This window comes from Chrysemys picta, chromosome 1 (genome assembly GCF_011386835.1).
Source record: "Chrysemys picta bellii isolate R12L10 chromosome 1, ASM1138683v2, whole genome shotgun sequence".
NCBI lineage: Eukaryota > Metazoa > Chordata > Testudines > Emydidae > Chrysemys > Chrysemys picta.
In genome coordinates this window covers 104,380,909-104,394,565 of record NC_088791.1, presented here as the reverse complement: position 1 = coordinate 104,394,565, position 13,657 = coordinate 104,380,909, and the positions used below count along the sequence as shown (strand labels likewise).

Below are 13,657 nucleotides of genomic sequence, written 5' to 3'. Positions count from 1 at the left end.
AGTGGGGCTGGGTAAGCGCGGGGGGGGGGGGGGAGGTGGAAGGGGAAAGAGGGGAGGGGGAAGAGGGGGTGAGGTGGTGGATGGAAGAGGCAGTGGGGAAGGAAGGGGGTGGAATAGGGGAGGGGGAGGGGAATGTGGGAGTGAAGCAGAGCCATAACTAGCTATTTTTGCACCCGAGGCAAGAATATAAAATTGCGACCCCCTCCCCAGCACTGCCCGCCCCGCAGAAACAAACCCTCCTTCCCCAGTGCCGCCCCGCCAAAACAGCTGTGGGCCGAAAAGGAAGGTTTGGGAGGGGGAAGAAATGGCACACATAGGGTGACCAGATCACAGCAGTAAAATAGGACCCCTCCCCCTCCCCACTTGGCCCCACCATCACACCCCTCTTCACCCCCTACCCCCCCCGCTGGCTTGCTGCGTCCCTCCTAGTCAGTCCCCCCCCACCACTCGCTTCCTTTCACCTTCTCCCTCTCCTGCCAGAAACCCCTATGCCCGCCCCTAGAACCACTGCTGGCTCACTGCTTGCCTCTTTGCCCACCCGCTTGCCCCCGACTCACCGCTCGCCCCCACCCCCCCCAAGTATAAAGCCTCATTCAAAGACCCAGGGGTCACTATATTACTGCACACAGTAGTCAATCAATGCAGTTGTAGATAAATCTCTGCATTATGCATTTTTGTATAACTTTTATATGACTTTGTATTGAACCTTGATAATATATTATAGTGGGCCCCTAAGGTAGTATAATTAAGGTAAAAGAAAAATGTCTTTTTGCTAGAAGTAGAATAAGATCTTCCCCCCACTTTGTAATCAATTGCCCTGTTGAATGAATGAGGTGTGAATGAGGAAGGCATGGAAGGCAGCACCTCCAGATAGTTTCATTGGTAGTCTTAAGGAAAGAGCAATTCAAATCTATGTACCATATGGAATGTTGAAGACTAAAAAGCAAGACTGTGAAATGTTTCTTGTATGGAATTCTTCCATTTAAAATGAGAGCTATGAAGAAATACAAAAAGTTTGGGGCTCTAGGCTGCAGTACGACTTTTCCAGCTTGAGATCGTGCTGTGTCAATCAACAGTTAGCAGGACCAAGTACCTCAGGTGCTTTGTACGCTTTGGTAGAATCCACCTACAGAGAAAAAAAACACACAACGCAATAAGCGTGATGAGGGATTGATTAGCTGTAATCTCAGTTGTACTCCTCCTTCAGACTTGGGGCTTGTATTGATTTGTTTAGAGCTAATGGAGCTGCCAGTCAAAGAAACAGAAGCAGTCAATATGTAAATAAGTTAAAATAAAAAAAAATGAGCTCTAGTAACATCTATCCTTAATTAAACACCTATAGCAAATTCATACAGACAACATTGTTTGCCTGTGTGTTCATAACACTCAGCATTTCTATAATGCTTTCCATCCCCTAATGTCAATTTGCTTTACAATCAGTAATTAATTAAGCTTCCTACCATGCAGTAGGGCAGGTTTTATGTTCATTATGCAAATGAGGAAGCTGATGCACAGAGAGGTTTCTCAAGTTCACACAAGACCCCCGTGCAGATCTGGGACTAGAGCCAAAGTCTCCTGACTGCTACTCCAGTGTCTAAACCTTGAGACCATCTTTCCCCCTCATCTTGCTTACACTGACATGCTTAGCATCTTGTGATGGGATGGAGGGTCAGAGGACAAATCTGAGATCTTATTACAAATCTAAGGAAAACAGCAGTATCTTTCCACTGATCTTTTAAAAAAAAATTGATTTATATGGCACTATGAATGGTTGGGGCGCTTACAGAATAGATTTGTGCTTTGCAGGTCCCTGCCTGTGACAGGCTATGCAGACCTGGTCCAGGGGTTGACAGGAAAGGGGTTTCATGTTAAATAAAGGATTGCAGTTCTGCTGCCCTGAGTGCAGACACTTGCAAGGCGAGCAGGATTGAGCCAGCTCTGGGGAATTAATCAGTTCCCTCACTACCCTTTAATAAGCATATGTGGAGCAGGACTTTAGATCTTTCTTTGGACTTGGTTGCAGCAAGCCAGGCCTTATGCCATCAATTTAGCTGAGGAAACCCCTGTTTTTGTGTTTGGCCTTCAAAGGGACAGGACACTCTGTACATTTACTTTTCTGTTTTTCAATAAAGCAACACCACAAGGCTGTGCACATTCCACCTAGCCAGGCAGAGTCTTACTCTACACTTGGAGCTGGGGTGGGGGTGTTTCCCAGCTTGAGGAGACATACTTGTGCTAGCTCTGATCAAGCTAAGCTACCATACTAAAAATAGCATGGCCGCCAGCTGTGCAAGTGGTGGGATGGACTAGCTGCCCTAAGTACTTACCCATCCAAGACGATAGGCATGTACTTGGGGTGGCTGCCTGTTGCGCCGCTGCAGCTATGCTCTATTTTTAGCTCACTAGCTCTGATCAAGCTAGCGCGAGCGTGTCTCCCCAAGCTCCAAGTATAGACTTACCCTAACTGATCTGTCAAATTGCCCCCAAAAGACTGCCCTCTAAAGGCACAAGTCAGGATTGCACCATACACAACACTAAATCGCACAGGGTGAGGACTCAATAGTTTGAATAATCTAAGTTAAAATCTTAAATGCAGTTACTTGGGGCTTGTCTACATGGGAAAGTTTTGCCATAGCACAGTTATACTAGTATAAACCCGTGTGTTTATACTAGTATAGGAATGACTTTTTGCTGTTTAGCTTAATCCCCTTTCTAAGCGTCATAAAGGAAAAACTGAAAAAAGGTGCTCTTTTGCTAGAATAAGACTGTCCTCATGGTGGTGGGGTGAGGGATGTTATGTCCATGTAACTATATTGGTTTAAATGTACACCTTAGGTTACACAGAAAAATTGTTCCCACACAGAAAAGGTTTTAGAATATCCACATTTTATTATGACAGTAGATAGATATGCTGTTTAAGGTCTCCTGGTGTTGTTTCTATGGCTTCACAAAGAACACTTACACGGGATTCTGTGGGTCTTCTAGTAGTCTGGACTAGAGTGTCCACACAGGGTTTTGCACCGGTTTAATTAAATCTGTTTAAAATCACTCCTATGGTTTGTTTACACTACAGATGCTACAGCAGCACAGCTATGGTGCTGCAGCTGTACCACGGTAGCACCATAGCATAGACACTTGCTACAGTGATAGGAGGGTTTTTTCCCCATCACTGTGATTAATCCACACCCTCAAGAGGTGGTAGCTAAGGTATTGGAAGAATTCTTCTGTCAAAGTAACAGTGTCTATGCCGGGGCTTAGGCTGCTTTAACTATGTCTGTCGGGGGTGGATTTTTCCCAACCCTGAGTGACATCGCTGGATTGACCTAAGTTTTAGGTGTAGACCAGGCCTTAGTATACTTTTTTAGAGTGTAAACCAGGCTCAGGAAAAAAGGTGGTGGTCTGTTTGATTGGAGTTTTTCTTTTTTTGGTTTTGTTTTACTTACCTCAGGGGTAGCTAACCCCATTTGAAACACCAATTAGCAGCTAAGGCTAAGCTAGATGCAGTGTAACACATTTACAATCATGTTAGCTAATGTAGCAGTCAGCCTGAGGAAAAAACTAGTATGTGATCCTACTTAAAAGCTGTATCTTAGTGCACATATGCTCAAGGGGGCTTAATGGTAGTTGCACACACAAGCTTAATTCTGGCATTTTCTAACTTGAGTGTTTAACTTTGCAACCTAAATCACTCAGGGCTTGTCTTCAATACAGAGTTAACGGAGGCTAGTTAGTGCTCCATTACTTCCCTGCCTGTAGCTCACTTGTTGAAGCTTGGAGGAGTTGTTATGTGCAACACAAAGAGAGGTTTTGAAAAAGTCCAGTGTGGCATTTTGGTGTTGGGTTTTTTAAGTGACATACATAAAGCCCCTACCGTCTGGCCATCTGTAATGGACCCCTGATGCATTCATTGCTGAATTGGGCTGGCTGACATGGGAGTTGTGCAGTACCTGTCTTCCTGGAAACAGCTTTCAAACCACACTTCCCCCTAGGCAGTTTGCAGGTGTAGAGGCCAAGGCAGCCATCACAATCTGAGGGTTTCTGGCAGGTCTTAGACTGAATCCCAGGACAGGAATACTGGAAGGAGAAAGGGAGAGAGAGGCTATCATACCAACACACTCCCTCTGCAACCAACTCCCAGCCCAAGTGATCCCCACACCCTCAAACTATACTGAACTTTAATTCAGGTTTCTAGTGGTTACACTAGTAAATGCACTGAATTCCCCCCAGTTGAGGGGAGGGTTATCTCTATACATAAACATTTACTTTCTGCATAGGCCCTTTCCCATGAAAGTGTGGATCCCGATCCAAATTTCATTTCCTCCTTCTACCCCCAGTATTTGGATCTGGGGGTTTGGTTTGATTTGCTCTAGCACTGAGGAACAGCCATGACAGTGGGATCTAGGGTCCAATTTCGAAGTGCCCTTCAGTCCAAAGTCTGGGGTTTCCACAGTTGGAGGTTTAGTTAAGGCCCATCTCTGCACTTCAGGTTAATAGTTAAACATTGTGAGGTGGAACTGAGCTCCTGATTCCTCCCTCTTTCCCCTTGGTGGTGCTCACTTTCTTCTTAAACTCTCTAAAGTTGCAGGGTGAGGATTTCAGAGTCCTCTAAACCTGGATTGATCTGGGCCAGGACTATCTTTTTGTTAAAGTGTGCACGGTGCCTAGCACTGTGGGGCCTCTCAGAGCTACAGCAGTGCAAATAATGATCCATCCAAATAAAGTCCTCCTCTTCTCTAAGCATAGCTGCAAATCAATAATAGGGACTAATAAGCCTAGCTCCACAGGGACTTCATAAAAAAATCAGTTCCTTCCTGTTTTTAATTTAGCAAATTATATAACAGCCCTATCTTGTGTAGGTGGCTTAGCAACTACCACATTTAATTACTTGCCCCTGGGCTGAAACATGACAGCAGCTTCTCTTAAAGTGAACTACTTTCCTGGCAGAGGTGCGTGGCAGAGGCAAAAGGATAGACTTTTCACAGGCATTAAAGGGCAGGTAGGCACCTGATTGCCATTTGTGCCTTTGAAAAAATCGACCCCAAAGCCACTAAAAGGAGCTTCTGTTTAAAGCTGTACTAGGGTTACCATATCTCATAAATAAAAAAAGAGGACCCTCCACGGGCCATGGCCCTGCCCATTTCCCCACCCCTAGCCCCGCCCCAACTCCGCCCCTTCCCCCACCCTAACTCCGCCCCCTCCTCCCTCCCACTCCCAGCCAGGGGGAAAGGGCTGCCCCAGTGCTACCAGCTTCACGGTTTGCCGGGCAGCCCCCAGACCCTGCGCCCCCAGCCGGCGCTTCCCCAGCGCAGCTGGAGCCCGGAAGGGGAAGCGCCCAGCCGGGGGCGCAGGGTCTGGAGGCTGCCCAGCAAACCGTGAAGCCGGTAGCGCTTGGGCTTTGGGCAGCCCCTATGCCTCCGGACCCTGCGCCCCCAGCCGGGCACTTCCCCTCCGGGGCTCCGGCGGCTCTGCGTAACTTACACTGTATAAGTTACACAGAGCCGAAGAGGAGCAGAGTCCCTGCAGCTGGAGGCTCTGCTCCTCTTAGGCTCTAAGAGCCGGGCTGCCCCAGCGCTACCGGCTTTGGGCAGCCCCCGTGCCTCCGGACCCTGTGCCGCCGGAGCCCGGGAGGGGAAGTGCCTGGCTGGGGGCGCAGGGTCCGGAGGCAAGGGGGCTGCCCGAAGCCGGTAGCTCTCGGGCAGCCCGGCTCTTAAACAGAGCCTCCAGGGGCTGGGGCTCTGTGTAACTGACACTGTGTCAGTTACACACAGCCCAGGGGGCTGGAGGCTTTGCTCCTCTTTGGCTCTGTGTAACTGACACTGGGTCAGTTACACAGAGCCCCGGGGGCTGGAGGCTCCAGCCGCTGGAGGCTCTGTTTAAGAGCCGGGCTGCCCAAGCGCTACCGGCTTCGGGCAGCCCCCCTGCCTCCAGACCCTGCGCCCCCAGCCGGGCACTTCCCGTCCCGGGCTCCGGCGGCGCAGGGTCTCCAGGCACGGGGCTGCCCGAAGCCGGTAGCTCTCGGGCAGCCCGGCTCTTAAACAGAGCCTCCAGCGGCTGGGGCTCTGTGTAACTGACACTGTGTCAGTTACACACAGCCCCGGCCGCTGGAGGCTCCAGCCGCCCCCGCTCTGTTTAAGAGCCGGGCTGCCCCAGCGCTACCAGCTTCGGGCAGCCCCGTGCCTCCAGACCCTGCGCCGCCGGAGCCTGGGAGGGGAAGTGCCCGGCTGGGGGCGCAGGGTCTGGAGGCGGGGGGCTGCCCGAAGCCGGTAGCGCTTGGGCAGCCCGGCTCTTAAACAGAGCGGGGGCGGCTGGAGCCTCCAGCCCCCGGGGCTGTGTGTAACTGACACAGTGTCAGTTACACAGAGCCGCAGCCGCTGGAGGCTCTGTTTAAGAACCGGGCTGCCCAAGCGCTACCGGCTTCGGGCAGCCCCCCTGCCTCCAGACCCTGCGCCCCCAGCCGGGCACTTCCCCTCCCGGGCTCCGGCGGCGCAGGCTCTGGAGGCACGGGGCTGCCCGAAGCCGGTAGCGTTCAGGCAGCCCGGCTCTTAAACAGAGCCGCCATTTTCCCGGACATGTTCGGCTTTTTGGCAATTCCCCCCCGGACGGGGGTTTGACTGCCGAAAAGCCGGACATGTCCGGGAAAAAGAGGACGTATGGTAACCCTAAGCTGTACGGCTACTGTGCCATTACTAAATAGGGCTGGCTTCTAAACTGAGCTGCAAAAAGCCATTTAGTTCATTATTCAGTTTTATCCGTGTCAGTCAGTCAATCTCAGGGATTGCACTTCTCGTGTGCCATTGTCTCCAGCACTTGCAAATTGACAGCAATAGGACGTTTGGAAATTAGGTGAGCTCAGAAGATCCACTTTATCTCTCCCAGACAGCTGGAGGGATCTTTAATGAATCCAGGAGAAAATGAAGCCAAGTTGCAAAGCTGACTATGAAGTAATGTGATGAGCATTTGTTGCCTGTTCTGGGCTCCTCGCTTCATTTTTCTTAAATGGTCTGGATGTACAGTCTACATTAGCTAGACCTTGGCTCTATTTAGAGACAGAAAATGGTAGATTACAAGGATCTAGAAAGGTCCGGGGGCTTCAGTTCCATTTTTACAAACGTAACAAGCAAAACAAAACAAAAATTCTAAAAGCCATAAATCAACTGAGACTGAAGGAAGGACCATGGTACTAGATCTCTGCTCTCTCCAGGTGGCGTAGCTCTCTCCTCATCCATTTGAAATTTGCTGGAATGAACCTGCAGGAAGAAACCACCCATTTCTCTATAGAGTTGAGCACCAATGTAGAGAGCTAGGAGGAAGAAGTCTGAGTAGGCCTGGATGAACTGAAAATAGTACATGTGGACACTCAGTGCAAGGACATGGACAATGAGCTGGGTTTTATTAGATAAGAAACAGTCCCTTCCAGAAAGAAGGACATGCAGTTGAGGGAGAAGTTGTTGATCAGCTCTCTCCTGGATACCTGCCATTGAACTGGGGAGGGCAAAGGGGGAAAAGCAAAGGGTGCAGACAGGGGACTCTGGCTTGTACAGCTACCTCTACCACCCTTTAGTTTTTGCAATACAACCCATTGCAGCTGGGTTTGTGTAGTCATTACCTAGACAAAGTTCAAGGAGATGTTTTTCTTTATCGTATTTCTTGGTTTATCCATTTCTTCATTCTCTTAAACAGTATCCTGTTTAAATACAACTCTAATTTGACTTTGACTGTTAATACTGAGTAGGATAAGTTTGAGCTATTGACAGACAGCAGAGCCTATGTGTCACTGGCGCCTCCTCCTGGTCGTGCTGGGAATTAACTTGAGACCAATGTCCCCATCTGTGGTGTGCACACTGGCACTCTGTCTCTGCTCCTGCCTATGGCTCCTCTCTCAGCTCCCAGAATCGCAGTGTCATCTTCTCAACTCAGCCCCTGGTTAAGTTGCCATCCACTTTTCCCCTCTTCCAAGGTTGGGGGGGAGGATATTTCTGTCCAACAGTCCTGCCACTTCCCCTCTGGTGAGTGGGGGGGACCCAGGCCCACCTACTACTCCAAGCCCCAACCCTGGGACCCTGTAAATAGCAGCCTCCTGTTGCTTCTCTGTAACCTTGGTCAATGCTGCTCTATTTCCCTGGGCCACTTCCCATGGCCCCAGCCCCTAATCTCAGAGCCTCAGCTATTCAGTCCCACGAACTAGTCACTGCTCTGTCCAAACTTGGTGCTTACAGTTCACTCAGCCCTCCAGGAACACAGTCCTTGCTCCCTGGGCTCCCAGCAGCAACTGCCCCTACCCTGCAACTCCCTTTTATATGGACCCTCTGGGCCCTGATTGGCTGTCCCTCCCAGTCCCTCTCCTACTGGCTGTTTCCCACGCAGCCTCCCCAGGGCTCTGTTAACTCTTTCTCTGCCAGTGTGGGGTAGTGGCCCCATCACACTATGTCATAGGTGCTAAGGAGGAGCTGTGTTCCCAGCCTTATGATGAGGTGCTGATCGAGGTCCATGCTGGTATAAAGAAAGCCCTCTTGCTATAGATTGGTATCTGTTTTAATGTGAGTCATCAAACCTTGGCCAAAGTTTAAAGTGACCTGGGTTGCAGATCTAAGACCACTGCAGTGAGAAGTAACACAAGTCAGGTATTCAGTGAGTCCATAGTAGCACCCCTTGATTGGAGGTGGAGCTCAGCCCCCATGGGCTACAGCCCCTATAAACTACCTGCTCTGTCAAGATGCTATTTTTAAACTTAGACACTTAAAGTTGATATTTAGTTGCCCAGCTCCAGACACCTGTGTTTTGAAAATATGTTGATGAATGGTACCAGCAATGGTGACATAATTAGTGTGAGGTGAATTTTTTTCAGCCAATAGTAAATTTGCCAAATAATATTCAGGGCCCCAAAACTATTCATGAATTTGAGGTGAACTCAGCAAATAGTTTCAGCTGAAAAATTTTTTAAAAATGTTGAAAGTTTCCTTCTGACATTTTTCAAACTGGACTGTGTCAACATGTCATTTAGGAAATGTCGTTTTGAATCACCATTCAAAATGTTTCTTTCGACCAGAAGAAAATTTGTGTTTTTTTGTCTTGTTTTGGCAAGGGAACACTGGAGGAAAAAACCTCGTTTTGGTTTAAAACAAACCGAATATTTGGGGGTTTGGTTCAGCACCAAATTGAAAAATCAAATTATTCACTTCGTTTTAATCATAACGCTCTTGTTTAGAAGGGAACAAATGGCCTGGGAATGAGATTTCTTACACTTCTTCTTGCATTTCCAGCTTAGAACTGGGCTCGTCTGTTTATGCTGAACTCTAAGAAGAGACAAGTTCTGCTGCGTCAGTGCTCTGCACCCGTCCCTGGCTAACCTACGAGCAGGGTGTCGACGTTCCTGACTGACAAAGACAGGCCATCTCACACTGCTATCTGAGCTATGGCTGCTGTTTAGTATTAAAGATAATCTCCCCAGAAATATTGAAAAAAAAGCTGTAATTTGATTATGAGCTAGTGAATGACAGACCCCGATCTTCGGTGACATCACTTTAAGCCCTGCAGCCAGAGTAGCTATACTGGATCACAAAACTGTATGCGCACATACCACACAGACTAGGAGAACCCCTTGATGGCTTTAGCTGGTTGTTAGGCAGGCACAGAAACCCCCCAAGAACTCTTTTGCTCCGACTCTCCCATACAAATCCTCAGTATGCGTCTCCTTCAGGATGGGATGGCTGGGGGAAGAGGACATTCTCTGTTGTCTCCCCAGACCTTAATCATTGGTTTTTATTTCACCCTCTGATGAGATGAAGTAGGGTCACTTCCCCACCACCCCAGGGGCAGCTGTTAGGCAGGGACAGAGTCTGAGGTGAAAGCAAGATAGAGGCGGAGGGCAGTGGTGTGGTGTTATACTCACAGTGTCAGTATTGAATTTCCCGTGGCCTTCCAAGTGGTTGCTGGATCCTGGGCTCTTTCTCTTGGGGGGCTGCAGCTGGGGGCTCTGCTGCTTGCTAGTGGCCTTCTGTTTACTGCTTTCTCGCTGTGGCTTGCTCAGCAGTTTGCTGTGGGACGTTGCTCCAACTCCAGCTTCTCCTGCTGCCTTCTGCACTCTGGCGGCAGGCTGACACCTCACTGAGCTGCCTTTTGGTGCTTTCTCTCCTCCATCTGATGGCTGAGGTGCTTTTCTCACTCTCTCAGCCCCCACTTGCTTCTCTGGAGCTACCAACCCTTTCCCATCCCCAGCCTGAACCATGAAAGAGAACTGCACCGAGAGGACAGCAATGGTGGTCACTGCATAAACCTTCATCCTTGGGCTCTGGTTTCTTCTCAGCTACTGTGTGTTCCTGTGCCCAGCCCAGGTGCTTGTAGGGAGGATCAGAACTGCCTCTTGCTCAGTGTAGGCGGCTGAAACCCTTTTATAAAGCAGAGATCTTCCTCCACCCCACCCCTCTTTCTGGGTGTCAATGACACTGAAATTCTAGCTTTCCTCTTATACCTGCAAACCTGGCTGCTACTGCTGGGAAACTCCCCCTCCCCCAAACTCTCTCACAGCCCTCCCACTAGCAACACCCCCCCCCTCCTCTTTTCAAAGGTATCTGTGTGTGTCTAGTGTTCTCTTTCCCAGTTGTGATCATGGAATAGTTTTGGCTAAACTATTTGCAGGCAGGATTGAGATAAATAAATGGATCTGCTGGCAAACAGTGCACATCAGGTGCAGGGAGGTGCTTGAGAGGAAGGGGCTAATTTGGTCTCAAAGGCATCTTTTACAACCATACATCTTTAAATACCTTAGATGACTGATTATGCACTTTCACCACTGGCATGTTGGGGGTATGTGTTTCTTTCACTGATTCCAATGGAAAGACCATTGGTACGCCCATTCTTTGGTTAGGCTGAGGTTGCCCCCTGAATACACAAAGGTGGTGGGAAAAGGTGTTGGCTCGATGGGAGCTGGTGCGAGTATGTGTACACAAGTAGGGAATCACACCCCCAGATCATAGTGTAGACAAAGTCTTAGTGAAAAATGAATATCCCTGAGACTGTATAACAGGCAGAGAAGTTTCCTGCTTTGTTTCCTGTGGTGCAAAGCACAACTTCCAGTGCTCACAGGTGAGAGAAAAGCTAACCATCCACCTTAGCTGGCCTTGCTGCTGAATTTAGCCAATGAATTGCTAACACTACCCGCTGATTTTGAAGAGGAGGAAGGTTGGGCCACTGTAATACTGGAGGGCTAATGCTATACACCCACCCCCCAACTGCTCTCTATCAATAAGGGCACCAGTGAAGGAGGTTTAATTGCACAGACAACCACCAGTCCACTGAACTCTGAAGCTGAAAATTGAACAACCCCAAGGAGCAGTGCTTAAAGTTGCAAGGTTGGGGGTTAGAGACCCAGTGAGAGAAAAATCAAGCTGAATCACTGAAGGGCGCGCACACTCACACTCACACTCACACACTCTCTCTCTCTCTCTTTAAGCACTGTCTTACCTCTGCTGCTGCTCCCAGCTTACGTGAAACCTCCCACTTTTTGAAGACCACTTTAAGCACTGCCAGCAAGTTCAGGCTGAAACAATAACAGGATGTTTCGCTAACCGTATACTTCCATCTAACTTGTAAAACCCCATGGATGTCTTCTGAGCATTTGGAACTGCAAGCACATGGACTTGCATAGTGGCTCTTGTGAGGTGAGCTAGGAATTGGGTTAAAATCATCACCTTCATTGTCACTTGTGACCTGAAAATGGTTTGAGTGGTGGTACCTAGCCCCAGGTCCTCTGAGGTATTTAGGCTCCTGTGACACAGCGGCCCAGCGGTAGTTCACTACTTTGTCTCCGTGACTCTTGTCAGGCCTGACAACCTCATACACCTCTCACACCAATTATATTTATATAAAAGGTGACATGTAATATATTGTTGGAAATCTACTAACACACTGGTCATTAATGTCACTGTGAAATGTTTGTAACAGCACTGTAGGTGAGATTATAGATCCTCTCTGATATTATGTCTTAGAGACAGAACGGACAAAGGAGACAAAACACATCTTTTTTCCAAATGAAGGGAACAGAATATGGTGGCAGAAGTCCCATCCAGGAAAGGGGTCTGACTTGCTGCCTCCGGGTCAGCCAGTGGCTAACCCTCCTGCAGCTTTATAAGGGGGGGGAGATGTGACCCTTAGAGCACCCCAATGCCAGATGGAATAAACCTACTTCTCATAGGTTTGTTTGCTCAGTGGTCAGAGGATTAGCAACTTGCCAGCAGCCGAAGGACTATATCTAATTTGTATTAATGGTGCAAATTGTTACTGCCCTTAGTAATAAAAAGATGGATGCCAGAAAAGCCAGAGGTAGAAGGATCGTCTTGTGGTTAAGCACTGGGCTGGGAGCGGGTAACTCTTGGTTCCATTCCCAGCTGTGCCACAGACTCACTGTGACCTTGGGAAAGTCACTTAATCTCTGTGCCTCCCATCCCCCATTTGTAATACAAGTACAGTGCTTCCCCACCTCAGTGAGGAGATGTGAGGTTACATTCATTTGTGTTTTGGAAGCAGCTGGACATTGCAGAGGGGCTATAGAAGTTTCTAGATATTTAAGTCCCAGCATACAATGCTCTACTTTGATCACTGGGCCATCTCCTAGAACTGTGTGCCAGTGGGCTGCTGTTCGGCCAGCCCATATATAATAAGCATATTGTCTGAGCTATCCATTGTTTTGCCGACGTGGTGGCTGAGCAGGGCTGTTGAAAGGAGTTTGGTTCAACTCTCTGGGCTGGAGGAACAGCTGATTGGCATCTACACTACGAAGATGGGAGGAAGAAATACAAGCTTTTTCAGGAAGGTGAAACCCAAGCTGTTTAGGCACCCTGATTTTTTTTTTTTTTTCTTTCTGGGAGGTGCAGTACCAGATATTGGCTGTATGGCACTGGGGGATTGACAGTGGGGGGTGGAAATCTGAAGTCATGTTGCACTTCAGGTGCGGTTGGAATGGGGAGGTAACATCTGCTAGAGCTCTAGAGCATAAGCTCTAATTCATCTTCCACATCTTCACCTCTGGCCAGCTCCTAGCCTTGACCTGCTCCAGGTTCACGCTGACAGTACTGATCTCCCGGGAGATGGGCTCGTATGAACGGAGGGAGAGGCAGGCAGCGAGCAGGCCCATCCGGACGCAGGTATCTGTGTCATGCCCAGCAAGTAGCCCAGCGATTATCCCTGCCATTAAACTGGAAAGAGAAAGAAAACGCAGCTTTGGACACTGGGGAATGGTTTTGATTCTGCAGACCTTGCCTTCCCAAAGAGAGACTAAAGTGTCTCTACTCACCAAACAAAGCTAAGAGTCCCTACAGCAAATCAAACTACAAGCAACAGAAACTGGGATGGGGGAGAAGAGGGTCTAACAAGAGGTTTGGGTATCCCTAAGGAAGACTGAAAGTCTCCTCTCTTGTCGTGTCCCAACCTCAGGACGCTGGGTCACAGACATTCACCTTTTAATGGTGATGGGTATCATGTCCTGGAGATGTTCCTTCCCTGGTTCATGACAAGACTTTAAAACAGTGAGTGCCCCCTCATTTTATACTGTCCCGGCATGCCACTGGCTTTGGAAATAGAGTTGCCAACCTTCCAGGATTATCCCGGAGTCTCCAAAAATTAAAGATTAACCTTTAATTAAAGATTATGTCATGAGATGAAA

The 13,657-nt window shown here is 48.7% G+C and overlaps 1 protein-coding gene across 5 annotated transcripts in view; it reads right to left on the bottom strand.

The window, feature by feature from the left end:
• Positions 1-594: 594 nt before the first annotated feature.
• Positions 595-13,657, bottom strand: part of LOC101947688 (uncharacterized) — a 53,484-nt gene continuing 40,421 nt past the window's right edge. Inside the window, exons 21-23 of one of the 5 annotated variants that reach the window (XM_065581960.1) lie at positions 13,019-13,190; positions 3,948-4,074; positions 595-1,126 (exon numbers count right to left, since the gene is read on the bottom strand). In XM_065581960.1, the coding sequence (XP_065438032.1) occupies positions 1,095-1,126; positions 3,948-4,074; positions 13,019-13,190 (331 nt within the window). In that variant the 3' untranslated portion in view covers positions 595-1,094. The remainder of the gene's footprint in view (positions 1,127-3,947; positions 4,075-13,018; positions 13,191-13,657) is intronic. The other 4 variants (XM_042851770.2, XM_065581956.1, XM_024107771.3 and 1 more) reach the window with 4 other exon arrangements.